Below are 19,658 nucleotides of genomic sequence, written 5' to 3'. Positions count from 1 at the left end.
AATTACAAGCCAGCGTAACTGTTGATGATACTTGGTAAGAAATCCAGTTGTATTAAAGAAGCTAGAAGTGGAAATTCCTCCGTACCTGTTCGAGGTGGTCAAGGTGTTCATTGTAGATCCGGAGGCCTCTCTGGAAGCTGCTGTTCTTGGGCATTTCCACATTCATAGGGCAGATGTACTCCTCGCCATCATCATGACGTTTCTTCCTCAAAGTGCCGAAACCTCCAAATGACATGCGTCTAGGCTGGAGGAGGAAAAAGTTGTGTTTATAGTCAGCATTCTGCACCAATTTCACATAAAGCTGAAACATTTCATTGATTGAAAGAGAATGAATGTTTATGTCTTATTTGAGAATAAATTAAATAAGATGTCACAACAGCTTGATCAAGCCAATATCCATTGGTAAGACACCAAAATCAGCCCTATGTGTCCTCTGAGTGACACTCAATGAATTCAGTGTGGAAGAGCCCAGTGACAGAGAGAGATTTCTTTGTGATTCAGTGGACAGGCACTTACCTTGACCTTGGCAGTGGCTGTGAGGACGGTGTAGTCTGGGTTTTCCAGACAGTCTTGTTTGAGCCGCTGCGCCTCAGAGCCGATGAGCAGGTGGAAATGTGTTGCCAGGTGGCGTCTCAGCAGGGTTTTGTTGGGAGGAATGTTGAGCAGAAGGGCGAGCGCCTCCACGTTGAAGCGGGGCTCCAACACCTTCGGAGCGTGCAGACATTTGAGAAAACATCACGGTGAGAGGTCAAAAGAGGGAAATGATCAGAACAGAGAACAAAGTCTGATGCAGAGCCACACCTGGGAATATTTTTTTTTTTTTTTTAACTAAATGTTAAAGTGAGGCTGTCTGCAGCATATTCTACGACAAATGCACTGAAAGAGGACCACAGTGAACTAAGTTAGCATTTATGATTCTCATATAAGACAATGTGTTGAACACACTATTCCAGGTCACACATTACTACAACGTGTTTATCAATTAATCTTCAGTTGAGACCCCAGCCATCCAAGATCAATGGTGCATTCATGCGCTACTCAAGATGATCGTTCTTCCAACTTCGTTGTGTTAATGAGCTTTAAATTGTAATGTATAAACAGTATACAAAGATGTTCTCAAACAACATGCTGATAACCAAGAGCAGAAGAAACAGATCAGGTGAGAAATATGAAGCTCATTTTCAGATTATTCTGATGCCACATGAAGGCAGCACAAGACTGACGTCAGCTGTTGTCTACTATGACACACTACAGGAGATGAAACAATGGATTACTGTGTACGATACTTGTTTTAATTCCTGATCCGAGCCGATGCTGTGACAGGCTATAATCGCGCTGATATCATGCAGTGTGAACCAAGCATTAGGAACAAAAAAAAATACTCGTATCACCTAATCTGCTGCTACCATCGTCTGTTTTCACACTGGGTTTGTTTCATTTCATCTAATCCTGACTCCACCCCCTTCCCTCTCACCATCAATCCACCATGAACGCCGCTGCCCCTCAGATTGGGAGCGTATTCTGCCAAATCCACAGATCGGAGCCACTCCATCACTCTGTGGTTGGTCCACTGGGCGATCTCTGCTGGTGTGATGTTGGTCTGGACAATGACAAGGGAATAATACAGATGTAAGGGGGTGCTTTAAAACAAAAAGAAAGAGGAGAGGAAGTATTGTGACATCCTGTGTGATACCTCATCGGAGGGTCGTCGCCTGAGGCAGTTGGGCTCGTAGCAGTTGAGGCGGAGGACCTGGATGGCCCTCTTGATGCTGAGGTGATGGAGAACACTGCCCACCTTCAGAGACAGCAAGTCGTCCTGGGATCAAACAACACAAAGAGTGAGCATGATTTATTCAGTGGGAGTGTTCACACAGAATATAAAAGTATTATTAGGAAGATCTTTTGCTAAAAAAAAAAAAAGTTTTTCTTTTTAATGTCAAAGGTTTACAAGCTTCCACACAGGCTCCAGTGCAAGGTGACAAGGTTTTAAAAAGCTCACCACTGTCAGGTAGTGCAGCACGCGTCCGTCAACACGGGCCTCGTCAAAGTGACTTTTGTACTGCGGGAGGCCGATGTCGTCCAGCCACCCTGAAACAAACATCAGTGTCATTAATCTGAATTTAGTTTCTGTTCACACTGACTCTTTACAAACGAACCAACAGGAGCAAACATGGCTATTCAATGAAGGCTGAAACATGTTCTTTTATTCAATGGGAGCGATGAGGTGTGACACACAATGTAACTAAGCTGTCATCCTGCACCATCAGGACCCAGGTGGATAAATCAAATTCCTTGTGACCCACAGAAGTTTATGCAGCACTTTAACTCTTCCGATGAGCACATTTATGTCCTCTGGTGTCACAAAGAAATAACTGATTATAGCCATTATTAATATTAGTCTGCAAATTGGCGGCATGTTGTGACTAACAGGTAGAGACAGGACGAAATGAAGGCGTCTTGTACAGCAATGATTTGGCGCTTGTTACTGTGGGATCACCGTCACACACCTTTTAATGGACTTACTGAACCGACACAGAACACTGACTCAAATACAAGCACAGCAATTTTATCAGCTTCTCATTCAGGGAAAATACCCACGCTGACATTCATTTATGTTACCATGGTTACCAAATGCCTTATAGAGGGCCTCATACAAGTCAATGATAAGATCACTTCCTGAGCAGATTTCAAGAGCAGCAGATGGATTTTTACTAGTTTAGCTTTTGAAATAGAGGTTAAATGACACATCTGCTATCATAAAATCCTGTGGTTGGTTTGTGTGCTTTCACACCACAAATGAAACACACCAGAGTTTGACTGACAGCGGATGGAGACCCACCTTTTCAAGTGGTTTAGGGTCAGTGTTTGGTCCACTGACAGATTTCTCACCAGCCAAAATGAACTTTACTAGCCAGACAAACTGACCTGAGTTTCTTTAAACCTAGCTAAACTGGTTAGACAGCACCCAAAGATGTCGTCATACTCACTGGTCACCCAGTTGTGGTCCAGTCTGCCCTTGAGATCCTCCTCCTCTGACCCGAGAGACTGCAGAGCCAGCTGCAGCTTCTTCCTGTGGAGAGGCTGCTTCATGCCCAATTCCTGAGCAGGTAAACAGGAAACACACAACATCATACACAGGAAACTTTTCAGACTGCAGCATGGAATATAAAGTAATGCAGTATCGCATTTCCTCCATTTGTCCATCTGAGTTTTGGAAGTCTTAATTTTGGCTTGGAAAGCTAGAGATATAATGGAAGCATTTAAAATACGACAACTATATTTTAAATGCTGAGTTTCAGAACATGTCCTTGCAGAGATTTGGGATAAAGAAACCAATGTATTGCTGTGACAACACAAGATAAAACCTAACACTCCTACCTTCTCCAGATCGTGTTGTGACGCCCGCAGTAGTGTCTGTCCTGATTTGATCCAGCTCTGACCCTGAGCAACATATAACCCCAGACCCTGCTCATGCAGCCACGCACAAACTTCATCTTTACTCCACCGCGAGAAAGGAACATCGACAGCACTGAGGAGAACAAAAAGGAATAGTGATCATAGTAAATCAACTGGTGCAACCCTGACAAAATAGTAATACAGTAATATCTGCAGTGACTAGTAGATGTTTAAAAAAAAAACACATTATCTTGGGCTGTAGGTTACGCTTTAAATTTCTGATCGCTGCTTGACACCTACTTGTGTTTAGGTTCACGTGACCAGCCGAGTCGAGGGCCGGCCGTGGCTCTGACTCCTCCCCTCCTGAACTCCATCTCTGCATCATCCAGGTTGAAGGAGGTGGAGTGACTCCTCTTTAGTCTGAAGGAGTATCACATTACAAATGACCAAACAGATAACCATCTTACATGACTTTAAACACAGTGCTCTCACACGCCCTCTGGATGTTACCTGCCAAAAAATTTCATGAAGCCTTTGGACTTCTTTTTGGTCTCAGGTGAGGACGGCAGAGGAGCTCCATCGTGGGATTTCCTTGAAGGGACACCGGCCAAGTCCAGGTGCTCGGTGCCTTTACGTTCCGTCTCAGCTGTAAAAAATAATTACACATTAACATGATGTATTTAAACGAGGCTGGAACACTCAATACATCTGAGGAGAGATCAGAGCAAACAGCAAAACAACTACAGACACAGCACTACGACTAAAAGATTAATTTATATCACCCATGCAAAACACTAGTTAAAGGGTTACTTCAGTATTTTTCAAATTGGACACTATTTTCCCATGTTTTTGTGTCTAAGTGACTCATGCAATGTAACGTTAGATGGCAATCATATACCGTCAATTTATGCCACTGACAGACTCAAACTATTAATCTTAGTGTCACTACAGAGACAGACCTTTTGGTTAAAGAGTAAGATCCTATTTATCTAACCAGAAACAGCCCCAACATCTCCATCTCAAACCAACCAGACTCCATTTAAATAAACAGTAATTTTAGCATCGTAAAACACACTTCAAACGAAGTTGACAGAAACAAAATAAAATTCACAGCAACTATCTTGGTTCATCTCTCCACTGTTCCAACAATCTCCAACTCATGTTAGGTTGAAATAAATCTTTAATTCACTCAGTTAGATGTGAAAATATGCTGCCTCTGTATACACTAAAATTACTGTTTTTTAAATGGAGTCTGGTGTGTTTGGCGATAGTGTTTTCAAGGCTGTTTCTGGTTAAACTAAATTGATCTTACTCTTTAGCAAAAAGGATTATTTCCGCAAGGATCGTCTTCATAATGTTGTCACACACTTTGAAAAATAATCTGAGCCTGTCAGTGGCAAAAAGAAACACTTTTAAGGGACGTAAATTGACAGTGTCCCGAGTGGTTACGTTGTAGTTTCACTGCTGTCGGCTGCAGAACTCTCGCACAATACTAAACCAAATTAAAAAATTGCTGTCTTCATTACTCAGACACAAAAACCAAAACATGGGAGAATGTGATTCAAGTAAAAAATGTTGAAGTTACCCTTTAACGACTACGACACAACCTGTAGAATTTCTCATTCACAACAAATGAGAAATGCTTCAAGACTTAAATGGAAAGTCCCGTCAAACAGCTTCATTGCAGATGGTTAAAAGTCGTGGATAAGAAACAACTGGATGGTTTAATGAGATCATGGACAGAAACACCTCACAACAGAGCTAGAGACAGTAAACTCTAGGAAAATATTTTGTCAACAAGGATTTAGAGCAGTTATTCCCAGCCTTTCTTATGAAATACAGAAACCCACTAAGATTTATTCAATGAAACAGAAAGTCATTATTTAATTGAAGTGCTCACAATTTATGAACATATAAACTGTGAGGAGGGGTCATAAGCAAGAAAGGTTGGGAACCACTGATTTATAGAAACGTGAGGGAAAAGTTGTTCCATCATCAGACTGAGTTCACCTACAGGAAATTAACAGTCACATTATACTGTGTCTATCTCACATCCAGCTGTATAATCCAGAGCAGCCATACTGCAGGCCAACCAGGCCACTCTGCTCTACTGTACCTAACGCAGGTGCACTGACACTCCGGGTGCGGTCTTCACAAGTTACAGAGCAGTGAAAGAAACACGAAGATCAGACACCAAACATCTCAAAATAGTCAAAAATGTGATAAAATCCAGGACAGTGTGGAGATTAGGAAATCAGCTTCACCCAGGTTTGGAACGCTGGCCGTCTGCTTGCCTCCACGCAGCTTGAAGAAGCCACGGCCGAAAGAGGAGCGGGCTTTCTTGGTACCAAAACTGTCATCAGCTGTGGTGTTTGCTCTGACAGGAGGTGAGGAGCCAGGTCCTGCTTTATTTCTGACCTATGAGAAATAAAAAACAGGAGTGTAGAGTGTAGTGTTGGTGAAAGAGAAAGAGAATGTAGTTGCACCATTTAATCAGTAGGTGTCAGAGGAGGACTATGTGATACAGTGAGTCCTGTGATTGGTCCTGTGACTACATTAAGACTGATAAAAGAAGCTAATACACTCTGGCAGTCATTGATTCAACACCAAGACCATCTAAGCTGTTGGAAATAATATGATTATGTCATGTTATTTTATACAGCACAGTCAAGTCTCTGTAGTCAACATGATGATATCAGAGGTCGTCTGCTCTTACCTGGTCAGTGCTGCTGCTTGTGGCTGAGCTGCCCGGCTGTGGGACGTCTGATGAACTGAAAGAACAAGTTTACGAGTATTTAAACTAGGAGTTTGAGAGTCCTGAAATGCCACTTCTTCACTATGAGGTGATAAACAAACAAGAATTAGATTACTACTTTTTGCTTACCAGTCTTTAGCTTCAGCTGCTTCCACAAGTGGAACATTTAATATCAATTTCAGACGTACTGCACACAGGTGTTATCATTAATATTGCGTGATTAAACTTGTCAGGACTGTGTGGGCGTGCACAGACTTGATTAGATTAAAGGGGCTCTATGCCAAATTCAGAGTGTGTGAGGTGGAGTTTGAGCTGATGTTGATATCATGTTAATGATACATGTATGATAATATGGTGTAAATAATCCAGTGCCTCCTAAATGATTTGTTTCTTTTCATTCTCGCTTTGTCTCCCTCCCCCAGCAGCATCTGGTTGCCTTTTCACTATTCATTAAGTGTAACTGCTCTTTCTGTTCACTTTGGTGCAGTCAGTTACAGACTCACTGTCCAACTCCAGACACTTGGATTTTGAGTGTAATTCATTTTCGAAAACTAACTAAACAAGAAAAAGATAGAATAGATAATAAACAAAGTTAACAATTAACGGATAGCATCCCCCCCCCCCCCCCCAAAATTTTTATAGATACTGCAAGATACGGGTTAGCTAGCTAGCTAGCTACTGAAGATATAGCCTACTGAATGTATACAAATGCTGCTTTTGCTTTGTAATGATTATAACAGTGAAACAAAGACCGACCCTGCTGTACAGGAACCAGTGAAGGGAAGCAGGGAAACTTTGCTGATATTGAACCAGCTCTGTGTCATTGCAGTGTGCAGATGAACGTTGTTTGACGGCAGTGGAGGTCCGGGTGCTGGCGGCAGCAGTATTGGGGTGAAGCCAAACACCGTTCATCTGCACACACTGCGATGCCACACAGCTAGTTCAACATCAGCAAAGTTTCCCTTTATATTCATTGTCTTGTGTGGCTATCAGCAGTGATGTGGTGGTTCACTTTTACACTGTGATCTGTAGCCTATAGTTCGGCTTTAGCTTCTAACTATCTTTGTCTTTTTAACCTGTTGTTGCTGCTGAGTCAGTTTGACATCCTGGATATATCCTTCAAACACAGACTGTAGACCCCTCTGTCTGCTTCTCTCTGGAATCACTGCTTCATTTCTCCAAAAATATGATCATATTTCTTCAGGGAGTGCAGTTAGTTACAGTGTGGGCTCCATGCTTACTCAGGCAGCTTGTCCGACCTAGGCAAAGGGGCGGGGCTTAGCAAAAGGTTAATTGTGTAGTGAAGATCTGACAGCCCTAGAAGGCTGCTAGCATCTAACGGTGCTAACTTTGCTGTCCATAACTCAGTTGTAACCACTGTATGAGTGCAGTACACAGCTGCAGTGATGAGCTAGCCAGCAGGACAAAAGCACTAACATTTGACTGGACCAGCTTACCGCAACAAATAACAGAGAAGCTCGGACTACAACACAGAGAGGGAGCGTGACTTCATTTTCTGCTCAGGATGCCACTTTATCTTTACACAGAAAATAATTGTCTGCTGCTACAATAATGTTCTAAATGTCAAATATAAATCCTTTGACATCTTTCTGACTGTCCACATAGCTTTGTTGTAAATACTATGTCAGGACAATTGTCACCCATTTTATTCTTAGTGGCACACAGAGTGAGGTAACCTCAGATAGCTACGCCTGGATGATTAGATCGTTTGTGACAAGACGAACTGTTATTATTTGATTCAACATTTAAAACTGAACTTAATGAACACAGCAGACTGTATCACACAACACCATGTTCTTACTAAATATGATGTGGCAGTCACGAACTGTTCAAGACACACTGTATGCTTTTAGAAAAGTCTGTGAACAAACTTTTAGAAAGGTCAAAAACTTCAACTGGAATAAAGTCATACGATGTGCAGATATTTCAGTGTCTTTAATTCCACCAATGAGAGGAACTAAAGCAGAAACAAAGAGGGTTCAATGACACGTTGGAACAATAATTACCGTGGTGGACTGAGTTTTACCTTTCGGCTGCCTGCAACTGTCGTTCTCTGTCCAGGTCATTCATTTCAGAGAGCACGGCTATACACGGAATAGACTGAGACAACAGAGAAAAACATGATTAACTGAACATATTTTCCCAACAGCAGAACATTTGCTCAGCCCGACAAATAATAACCCAAACAGAAGCTCTGAATTCCTGGGAGAAACCATCTCAGAGTGGGAGGCCGAAAACTGAGCTTCTCTAAAAAGGAAGTCTCCAGTCTGGGGTTCATCCTGTGTGCAAATTGTTTTGACAGAGGTTGTGTTTACCTCGCCCGAGCTCCTTCCTGCCTCCCCCTCCAACACCAGGGTGACCTGATCCACCTCCATGGATACAGGAAGCGAGGGATCATCCGGGATATCGTCATAGTCGTCCTCCTTTAACTTCTCTGAGATAGAACAGTTAGGATCGTTATCAGGGATGTGCAGCGGCATAAAGCTCCATTTATCCTTTTTCTTTTGAGGTTTATCCCCTTCTAAAGCCGCCAGAAACCTTCATGATGTAAATTCAAAGTCTACGTAGAAGACATGAACACAGGGTCTTTTCAAATTGTATTTTCTCCTTTTCTTTTTCTGACGCAGATCGAACAAATATAGATATTTATGTAAAATATGCTCATTGTATCAGCTTTATGCATTTCTTATGACTGAGATAAGGTTTGGTGTCTTGAAAAAATTAAGAAAAGGTAAACTGATTCAGTGAAGTAGAGTCACTACATACGTTTACTTTATATAGTTTATATAAAGTCAGACTCTAGATTTCATTATTTATGTTAAGAATTATACAGCTGTTTAGAAATAAAATGATGCTCTACGTTATTTCAAATGCTGACCTCTACATGTGTTGAACTTCTTGAGGAAACAACGGCTGCAGACTCTGTTTTGATGAGAATTAGTTTCTGTTTATTTTGATACTAAACAGTTGACCTTAAAAAACAGCAATTATTAAACCCTGTGAAGACTGTGCTCAGTGTTGTGCTGATAACGTTACTGTGACTTACCAGCTAATTTGAAACAGATGTTTTCATATTGTGCTCCGTGGGATTTAAAGGCCAAAGCAATAGAGAATGTGAAGGTATGTCATGCCGTGTGGGACGGGGACTCTATCGTGAGAGGTGCATGTTTTGTTACCTCTGATACCAAAGTGTAGGCTCTCAATCCAAAAAGGAAATAGTTTTCAGTGTCCAGTTTTGTGAGCGGAGGTAGTGTATTGGGGTCTGTAATCCAGCCTCAGACTGCTGAGTCACATGGATCTATGTTGTTTATTGTGATTAGTTTGTCCAAATAATGCTGCCTGACTAATGTCATAGGCACACGTAACGCCAAAAACACACCAAGCAGCCGCAAAGTGCAGCCTGCTGCAAGCCACCATACAGCTGGCTATGGAGAGCTGGTGGCTGCTCCAAGCTGTGGCCATTCGGGGATAGTTTCAACTTGTCAGCCAGAGAATACTTGCAACCAATCAGTAAACAGAGACCAATGTTTCTTGTGATATGATGACCCATGTTAGAAAGACTCTACAAGCCCAAAGGCTGCAGTAAAATGTAATTATTGTGTCAAGCCTCACTCTGCTGCTGCTTGGTGTGTTTTTGGCGTAACACAGCATGTTATAACCACAAGAAGGTGCCCCAGTCCAAAACATTTTAACTGACGCAACATCAACTTCACATTCTCTACTGGCCCTTCTAAGTCTCGCCTCTTTTCGCTTTGTGCTCCATTTACAGTCGACTAAGCTTGGTACGTTACAGAACCTCAGTCAACTTTCCTCTTCGCTGTTACTCTTCCACATGTGCTGGGTTTGTCTATGTTGACTAGAAAACCAAAATTTGAAGATGGTTAAGAGATGTGACTGGGTCTAATGTCTTATCCACATTGGCCTGTGTGGATCATTTGACTGGGGGACTGTCACAGTCTTCATAGACACATTACATTGTATATAGTCACATTTTAAGTAAGCTAATGTTAGCAAAATGCTAGCTAGCTAACATATAGCTGCATAAAGAGTCAGTCAGGTCTGCTTTCTCCTTATTTCTCTGGTAACATTAAAGAGATTTGGAAAAGAACAGGTTGATTTCTGACGTATTTCTAAGAAGATATAAATTATTGGTAGCCAGGAAAGATTAAGGCTAATGTTTCTCTGTTCATAGTATCTCTGTAAGGCTACGTGCCACCCAACGTAGATTCTGGTGTTTTCTATTTGGATATAGCCGACGTCATGGTGAATATATCCTTCCATCGTACACTGTAGTCCTTGCTGTCAGCTTTTAAAAGCTATATTGTCAGGAACTATCTAATACAGCGGTTCCCAACTGGTGGGCTGCTGTCCAAAAATGGGTCGTGGGTCCGTTCTGAATGGACCACAAGTGACTCACAAACATGTCAACTTTGTAAAAAACACACTTTAATTGTAAGTACACTGAATTTACAGCACAGAGCTTTTCATTTGAAGTGCCGTTTCCTGCTGTTGAGTTAGTGAGTAACTGACAGCGACCTGACAGAGACAGCAAACTAGCCTGACGACATGGTCAAAAGCAAGTATGACACTAAATGTATGAAACTGTGTGGACCTTGAACAAATGACTGAGTAGAAATCTGGACCCTGTGGCTGCACCAGTGTGGAACCACTGATCTAATAAACAGTGCGGCACCTGGCTAAACAGAGCGAGCATCGCCATGTTTCTCTTCGTCAAGCTTGTCTGACCGAGCAACAGTAACCAAGGGGGTGAGAGTATGGATTGGTCAATTGTCAAATACTGCGAAGCCCAAAACTTTGATTCAATATTGATGCAGAGACAGAAATCCAAACATGGTAAGTAAAAAAAAAAAGAAAAAAAAAGAGTACGATCTTAAACACAGTCTGACCTTTGACCAGCTCCTGAACTTTCCTGCACTTTGTGAGTGACTCCTCCAGCTCCTTTATCCTTCGTTCCTGTAGACACACACACACAATGTTCCAGTTACGACAGCTTTCAAAAAAACAAAGCAGCTGCTCAGCTGCTGAATATGACCTCAGCCTTACATCACACTGTACCTTCTCATCGTTGGCAGACGCCAGCGACTCCAACACCATCTTCATCTTCAACACTTCTGTATCTAGAGAAAAAAAACAGATACTTTACACTTGTGCAAGTTTATCTTTAGTGCCCCCCTTGGGTCTTAAACCAGCCAGCTGAAATCAGAAATAATGAACCCACTCAGCTCAGAGTGCTGGTCAGTGCAGCTCTTGTTTCAGCTTGTTGCTACAATAAACTCTTGATTCAATTATCACCACATATTATCAAAAACAGGGACACAGTGTGTTTTACTAGAAACGCTACACAATTAAATGTGCCAACTGCTTGGTAATCTAATCCAACACATGTTTATCTAGAGGGCAAAACTCATGTGAACTCTGAAGTGAGTTTATCAGAGTTGAACTTACCATTGCAATGAGGTAGATAATTAAGGTTTGGGGGGTTTGAGACTATTTAAACAATCAAAATACAACAGAATTTTCTTATTACCTCACTTTGCAAATCTATTTAGATTCAGATTTTAACAAGGGAGTTCTCCTCAGATATGCAGTTTTAATATCTTTTAAGTAATAATATGTTAGTGTTGTGTTGACAGCTTTTTTGGGTGTCCCCCAAAATGGTAAAAAAAACAACAAATGAAGCTTTAAGCAACAGGAATTATGAATGACATGTTTGAGAACTAAAACTCACGACCTGACATTTAAAGAACTAAAATCTATCAATTAAATTACAAATGGGATTTTAAGCTAAAGAGTGATCTGAATGCTCTGATGCTTTGAACGTGACCCTTTGCCAATAAAAGAAAGGAGATAAAAGATGGAATAAGAGATATAAGACTCTGACAAATGACTTTAATTCAGTGTTACACAGTGTATGAGTCATGGTGGCCAATTTGTTGGACAAACATTGGTTTAGTTTTACCTCCTGAGTTTAACCTCAGCGCTTAAATGAACTACCCTTCTTAAGTGTCTAACTTTCTGTTCTGTTAGGGACTGTTGGTTTTTTATTAGAAAAGAGGGGTGATGTTTGTTTCCTTAACACCAAATATAGGTATTGGAGCAAATGTAATGAGCAAACAGCATGAAGGGGGTGAGAATTATGATCAAAACCAACAGTTACCTGCTTAAACAAAATACATATACCCCTTACAAATGGCATCATCTCACAAGCTGTGTGTGCTCTTGAGCAGTATATGGTTGCATGACAGCCACATAAATTATAGAACGTGCACACAGCCGGCCAGCAACGTATGTATATAATGAAGTTTCCCAAATAAACCCTGACATACACGACAGTAGCAGCAGTGGCCAGAATATTGTTAGTATCTGCACAGCAGCTGTTATTAGATTTTAAAAACTTTATCCTTTGTTGATCAAAAGTTGACATGAAATCCTGGACTTCAATAATGCCTTCTTTTGTTTTGTTTTTCTCTATTGTCATGAACGCAGGGGCCCAAAATGATCATTATTATTATTTTGCAATACAGGATCCAGTTAGAGAAAACGTTTGGCTAAATTTTAGACACAGCATAAAGAAATTTGATGAAATATCCCTTTTAAAAATTAGATTTGGTGATGTTTCCTGACAGAATGATTCGTCACACACGACATCTTAAAGCTGGGGTGTCAAACATACGGCCCGTGGGCCAGAACAGGCCAGCTAAAGGGTCCATTCCGGCCCACTAGACGTCTTGACTCAAGGCCCGGACACACCAAGCTGGCGGTCGGCCGCCGACCAAAGTCGGGCCGTCGGTGAGCGTCTGTCGGCCTAGTTTTTGCGGTGTGTCCCGCACCGTCGACCCTTCGGCGTTGGTGTCGGCGGCTTTTCGGCCGTTTGAGCATGTTAAAACTGTGGCGGAGCTAGTCGGTGAAAGAGATCACTCTGACTGGCTGTTTAGGTTTTATTCCCTCACCCCTGTAGCGAGTGAATCTGCCTGTAGTTAAACCGGGGCTAACCGGTGCTTCCTCCTCAGGCTCCACTTCACTCAGCTGCCTGACAGATCCGCTGCTTCTTCCCACTTTAACCTGAATCACAAACCTCCGCTAGTGAGAGCATGAATGGAGGGAAGCACAGCCAGTTAACCTCCGCTAGCTTCCCAGATCGCCCCGGCTCTCCATTTGAATCCAAACGGCGAGCCGGGGCTAGCTGGGAGTGGCTAGCGCAGCACGACAGAGGGAAGCACAGCCAGTTAACCTCCGCTAGCTTCCCAGCTAGCCCCGGCTCTCCGTTTGGATCCAACCGGAGAACCGAGCCCTGGTTTGTTATTCAGGTTAAAGTGGGAGGAAGCAGCGGGTTTATCGGGCAGCTGAGTGAAGCTGAGTGAAGTGGAGCCTGCGGAGGACAAACCGGGACCGTCTGAATGTAATAGCCAGTGGAGGTGCTGCCATGCTCAGCTGCACAGATAGGAAACCCCTCGGCTGTCAGGATGTACCACTCTGTCACTCCGCTCTCTCTCACGCAGGCGCAGAACGTACGTGCCACTTGGCCGTCAGATACAGTCCATGTAGCGTGTTCAAATGCAACTGACACAGGGCGACGTGAGGCGACGTGAGGCGACGTAGACGGCGCAACAGTTGGCTTTCGCCGCCGCTAGTTCTTTGATGTCAGTTTGGTGTGTCTGCACCTTAAGATGTGCCAGGATTCAGGAGCAAGTTTAACAATGTGTTGCCTACTTCTTGTAAAATTCTGCTTCAGAGGCTCTTCCACCCTGACCAGGATACAGTTCTCTGATATAACACTGAATACTTACTGTGATTATGTGTAAAGATAGAACATTGTGCAAAATATTGTCAAGTAGCAGCTTCAGTTCAAAAGAATCTGTATCAGGAAATGTGTGGATAAATGGACATGTAATGACAGTGAGAAGTAGACTGACTGAATGTGGAAAAACTGAGACACACTGTTGAAACTGCACTTGTTTTTCTTAAGACATCTCATGCTGTTCATCTGTTTTGTAAAAGGTTGAAGGTCTACAGAATGTACTTATAATTCTTTACAACAAAAAAAGGGGAAAATATTGGAGCTGATGGTACTTAGGGGTTGTTATGTGATGGTTTTATTGATCCAGCCTCTCTGAGAACTAAAATTAGTTTAACACCCCTGTCTTAAAGGATTGTTGGAAATTTGAAAATCTCACAATAATTACTGTTTTTACAGTTTTTGGCTATGATAAATGTTGTAATTTTAGTGATTTTTTTAAAAGGAAAAGATGACTTTTAAACCCACTGGCAGGTTATGGGGTTCAGTGGGCATTTAAAATAAATACAAAATGCAATTATCTAAAGTTTTATGTCCCATGCTTAGGCCAAAATAATACAACACAAGTCCCTTCCCAGTGTTTTAAAAATAATTTTACATGCCTCCCCCATTGTGCACCTCCCCCTACACTCTCATAAATAACAAACCCTTAGTGACCCTCTGATTTTAGTAAAGGAAAATCAACAAGTAGCATATGTCTGACTCTAAAATCATATTTTTTTCTCGCAGTCTGTTTTTGTTTTCTTAAAAGCAGACATCTGATCATAGATTTGATGTCGTCAGTGTCTCAACAAACAACCAGCATCTGTACAGTGAGCAGGAAGACAAAACAAACACCTCTTTCAGGTTATACTGTACAGCCCGTGTTTACAGGCAGACATGTATGAGAGACTCCCCTTTAAAATAAATGGCATTCCTCCACTATCAGAGGGAATAAGATAAGGAAGGAGTAACGTTCAGAAATGTTTGGTATGGAGCCTACAGACAGACGGATAAGGAGTTAAGTAAAAACAAATCACCTCATTATAGTTTGGACTGCCCGTGAAATTTAAGATAGTGAAAAAATAATTAATGGGGAAATCCAGATGAAAGCAAAGGAATTGTTATTTCGTCAGAACAGATGCTGGAGGGGGATCTGGTGTTGTTGGAATGTGAAATGTCTATTTGTCTAATCCTCATAAACCCTTCTGTAATATTAGACTCCACGAAAAGGTACAAGAAGCTCCCAGACAATTATTTAAACAGCTCCCACCGCTCTCTCCTCCCTCAGCCCTGCTGAGACTCTCCACCCTCAGTCTGCTCTCCTCCTTCAGCCTCCTCAGCTCCACCTCTCGCTCCTCCAGCTGCCTCTGCAGAAGCTGCAGCTCCTCCTGTAATCAGAAAAGATGTAAAGTCACCACTCTGCAATTCTTACCACTGTATTTGTGAATGAAACTTGGGTAGGGGGAATGAGTCCATTTAGTTTTTGGATTGTCTTTTTAATTAAAGGCTTTGAGAACCCAGACACATGCTGCTGAGCATGTACAAACTCATAACAACACTTATATTACTGTGCATCATAACAAACATAACAAGGCACCCAACTAATGACTATTCTGTTGATTATCGAACAAATAAAATCAAAAAAGCCCATCACAAGTTCTGTAAGTTCAAGGTTATGTCTTAAGATGGCTTGTTTCGCTCGACCAACAGTGCAAAAATACAAGATTCAATTAACATTATAAAACAGTCAAATACAGCAAATATCTGAGAAGCAGTATTAAGAGAATATCTGCCAGTTTTGCCTAATAAATGATTTAACATTAACCGATGGTTAACGCCATCATTTACCAGCTAATTAGCACATTATTAGCATGCTAACACGCTAAACAAAGATAGTAAACTGGGTAAGCATTATACCTGCAAACTGTCAATGTTAGCATTGTAATTTTTAAACCCGTTAGCATGCTGAGCATTAGCTCAAGCCAACTTAGAACACAGAGCCGCTAGCTGTGGACTCTTAGGGCTCCTACACCTGGCGCAAAACAGTGCACAGTGTAGCACATCTGTAATGCTACTTTCAGACCGAAGCAATTGTCATTTTAACGGCCAGTGACCACATTTTGCAAGTAGAAAATGTACTTGCACCCATCTGTGCACCCACTGGTGTGTAAGTCTTAATATGAGATGTGGTCAGGCGATTGTTGGCGCATTGGTATTTTTACAGAAAAGCAATTGCACCATTGACCAACAAAAACCTGGTCTGAAGTCAATAACGCAGTATTTTCCTGCCATATAAAGGGCCCATTATTCACAAAGTCGGACGCCTACATAGGCTGGTTCACAAGGCGTGTAGACTCTGCTTGTTGGGAAGCAGGAAAGATTTGCAGGTGAGTGAAATAATACATTGTTAAAGAGGAAAATAAGAATTAGATTCTCTACAATGCAAACATAGCAGAGAGCAGAGCAGAGCTGCTGTCTGACTCCTCATTAAGAGGTGCTGTACACATTTACGCACAAGGGGCAGCGTAACTATTGATTATTTTAGAAGCTACGATGTTAGTTCTGTTTCCTCTGTCAAGTTTACAACTACAGTTTTAGCTTTGCTGCTTCAATGTCCCACAGTGACATTACTGCTCTTACTGCATTACGCTCAGCAGAAAAATACTTGCTTCTCTAACATGTGGAATCTGCTCCCAAAAAAGACACCTGATAAATTAAGGGACTAAATACAACCTGTAGGGAATTTTATAAAACAAAAAGTCACTGCGGGCAAACAGGTGAACTTGTTCTGGACGTGTGTTCTGGGCTACGAATTTACTACTGTCGGGTATGCTTAACCTCTTTGGATTTGGTCTTTGATCCATTTATTCTCAATACAATATACACATGCTCACCATAACACAGACGGGCGACAGCATTGTCCACGTCATCAATATTCCATTCAGCAAATTCAGTTTTACACGCAAATACTTAATGCTTTTCAACATGCTTCCACAACATGGTCCAAAACTGTTTGCTTCCCCAGTAAACACACCTGATTCTCATTACCTGAGCTTACCTATATGCCCTTTGCACATAACTGCTGTTCAGTTTAATAACTGCATGTGTATATTTATATTAAAGGGATAGTTCAGCCATTATCTACTCACCCAAATGCAGAGAAAGGCTCTGGTGAAGTTTTAGAGTCCTCACATCCCTTGCGGAGATCGGCAGGGGGAGCGGCTAGCACACCTAATGGCAGACGGCGCCCCAGACTAACGTTCAAGAACACAAAATTGAAACCACAAAATATCTCCAACATGCTCATCCGTAGTGATCCAAGTGTCCTGAAGCCCCGACATAAAAAGTTGTTTCGAAAAACGTCATATGAACTCTGTTTTTAGCCTCACTGTAGCCTGTAGCAAGCAAGCTTTTAGCAAAGGACAGCCCAACATGTCTGAAGACTTTGAAACTGAGGAGGAACAGCATTTCTTTGTTGAGCCGTATTTGTTTGAGCCCGAGTATACAGGCGCGGAACTCAGGCTACTGGGCGAAGCAGCCGCTGCAGCTCATGAGCCTAACCCTCAGCCAGCCACAGAATACCGGAGTCGAGCACTGGAAACCTGGTGGTGTAGTTGTTTCAAATGCAAAGCAATGCCAACGGATGAGGAAAGTCTTTGCTGCTCAGACTGGGAATTGGTGATGCCTGCACTTGAGAATCTGGACATCAGTACTGAGGAGACTGCTGCTCTTCAGAGACCATGCATCACCGATCACCCTGAGCGCGCACACATGAGCGCGAAGCACAGAGAAGCAGTCAGAGCTACAGACTACAGTGAGGCTAAAAACAGAGTTCAAATGACGTTTTTCGAAACAACTTTTTATGTTGGGGCTTCAGGACACTTGGATCACTGCACATGAGCAGTATGGAGATATTTTGTGGATTCAATTTTGTGTTCTTGAACGTTAGTCTGGGGCGCAGTCAGCCATTAGGTGTGCTAGCCGCTCCCCCCGCCGATCTCCGCAAGGGATGTGAGGACTCTAAAACTTCACCAGAGCCTTCCTCAGCATGAGGGTGAGTAGATAATGGCTGAATTTTCATTTTTGGGTGCACTATCCCTTTAAGCTTGTTTAGATAAGGATAAAATAAACACACAGAAAAGGCTTGTGCATTTAGGAAAACATCCTAAATGCACTAGCGCCATGCACTTTACACCATGCACTATAGATCATTTAAATAGGACCCTGAATCTTGTTTTAAACTTAAAAAAGCTCTGTTAAAACCACAGAAGAAATACCCTAATTTCAGTGCAACATTAGTAAGAACTAGTCAGTCAGTGATTTACTCAGTTAATTCCTGTTCTCTATTTAACACACTGTGAGTGTGGTGACTTAGTGAAAGTTCATACTATTCACAAAACCAGGACATACAGAAAAAAACAGACAGAAAAACATCCACAAGACTCATCAAAAGCTGGTTATAGAACTACTGATCAAAGAACTACGTAATTGAAATTGAGAAGACGTACCGATTAACAAGATGTGTAGCTATAAAAGTAGTGAACTACACCACTTCTACTTCTTATTGTTTCCCCTACAGGTGTTAATAGAAAAGCAAAAGCTAAAGGAGGATCTGGACCAGGTACAAATCCTGAAACCGGTACAGGTGAAGGCACTTACAGTGAGCGTGGTGAAAGTCAGGAAAGCAGTGTGCAGCAGTGGAGAAGGAGCAGGTTTAGAGGATCTTAAAGGGACAGAAAGGAGAAGAGCACAGGCTGGAGATTAAACCTCGTTCACCTCATCTCCAGTGAACCGCTCAGTGTTCCTCTTTGGATGCTTGACAGGTTAACATGTTGCAGAAAGATGTTAAAATCATAGTAGAAAAGGGGGGGTAAAGGGAGGGAGCAGAGACACGATGTCATAGGGGGAATCACAAGGTTTTTAACATGTAATGATGCATGTCAAAGGATAAAAAATAGATTCAGATCTCCTGTCATAGTCGATGTAAAAGAATAAAGTGTCTGGACCTTCAGCACACTCACTTTGGTAGCTTTGAGTTTCTTCTCACACTGCAGTCTTTCATTCTCTATGTCAGTCACCCTGAACCGCAGGTCCGTTACTTCCTGATACAAGCCCTGGGGAGGAGAAAGAGAACTCCCATTACCCATTAAACTCGGAGAGGAAACCTTCACTGGGAGGTTTATGGAGACTGTGTGGGAGAGAGTTCACATTTTTTTAACAGTGGGAGAATTCCTGCCAAAAGTACCAACTATTATTTTCAGACTAATGTCCCACTGGAGGGAATTTGAGAAGCTCAGTCCACACTGGACTGGAGGGAAGCGTCACGGTCAGTTACTGTAAAACTGCTTTTACCCAATCAGAAACACTGTAGGAGCCCTGTGCTTTGGAAAATCTGTCCTTACATGTAATGTGTATTGTTATTTATCTCCGCCAGGTATAAGCCTGGAGGGGATCATGCCTTTAGTTGTGTGTGTACCTCTCTGTCTGCAGCTAATCTCACAAACTACTGGACCAGTCAGCCTCAGATTTATGACTGCATGCTCAAGGACCACTTGTGGCTGCGGTGATTCATAAATGTTGAAAAACCTGATTTATTAACTGTTTTATACAGTCACTGAATGTTGACCTCTCACTGTTCTTCTGCAGGTTTTCCAGAAGCTCTGTCAAAAATAGACATAGCGTGTATTT

At 42.1% G+C, this 19,658-nt stretch overlaps 1 protein-coding gene across 1 annotated transcript in view; it reads right to left on the bottom strand.

Annotated features, from left to right (window-relative positions):
* The window catches only part of LOC117249088 (liprin-beta-1), a 44,516-nt gene that overhangs the window by 3,216 nt on the left and 21,642 nt on the right, over positions 1–19,658 (bottom strand). The window contains exons 7-23 of the mRNA XM_033614472.2: positions 18,992–19,084; positions 15,241–15,358; positions 11,249–11,310; positions 11,080–11,146; positions 8,488–8,606; positions 8,199–8,272; positions 6,113–6,167; positions 5,661–5,814; positions 3,907–4,042; positions 3,697–3,816; positions 3,379–3,529; positions 2,988–3,099; positions 2,000–2,088; positions 1,694–1,816; positions 1,475–1,600; positions 517–705; positions 86–244 (exon numbers count right to left, since the gene is read on the bottom strand). Coding sequence (XP_033470363.1) covers positions 86–244; positions 517–705; positions 1,475–1,600; positions 1,694–1,816; positions 2,000–2,088; positions 2,988–3,099; positions 3,379–3,529; positions 3,697–3,816; positions 3,907–4,042; positions 5,661–5,814; positions 6,113–6,167; positions 8,199–8,272; positions 8,488–8,606; positions 11,080–11,146; positions 11,249–11,310; positions 15,241–15,358; positions 18,992–19,084 — 1,947 coding nt within the window. The remainder of the gene's footprint in view (positions 1–85; positions 245–516; positions 706–1,474; positions 1,601–1,693; positions 1,817–1,999; positions 2,089–2,987; positions 3,100–3,378; positions 3,530–3,696; positions 3,817–3,906; positions 4,043–5,660; positions 5,815–6,112; positions 6,168–8,198; positions 8,273–8,487; positions 8,607–11,079; positions 11,147–11,248; positions 11,311–15,240; positions 15,359–18,991; positions 19,085–19,658) is intronic.

The sequence above is a fragment of the Epinephelus lanceolatus genome, chromosome 23 (genome assembly GCF_041903045.1).
Source record: "Epinephelus lanceolatus isolate andai-2023 chromosome 23, ASM4190304v1, whole genome shotgun sequence".
Lineage (NCBI taxonomy): Eukaryota > Metazoa > Chordata > Actinopteri > Perciformes > Serranidae > Epinephelus > Epinephelus lanceolatus.
The sequence above is the reverse complement of the archived record's forward strand: the minus strand, read 5'-3'. Positions and strand labels throughout refer to the sequence as shown.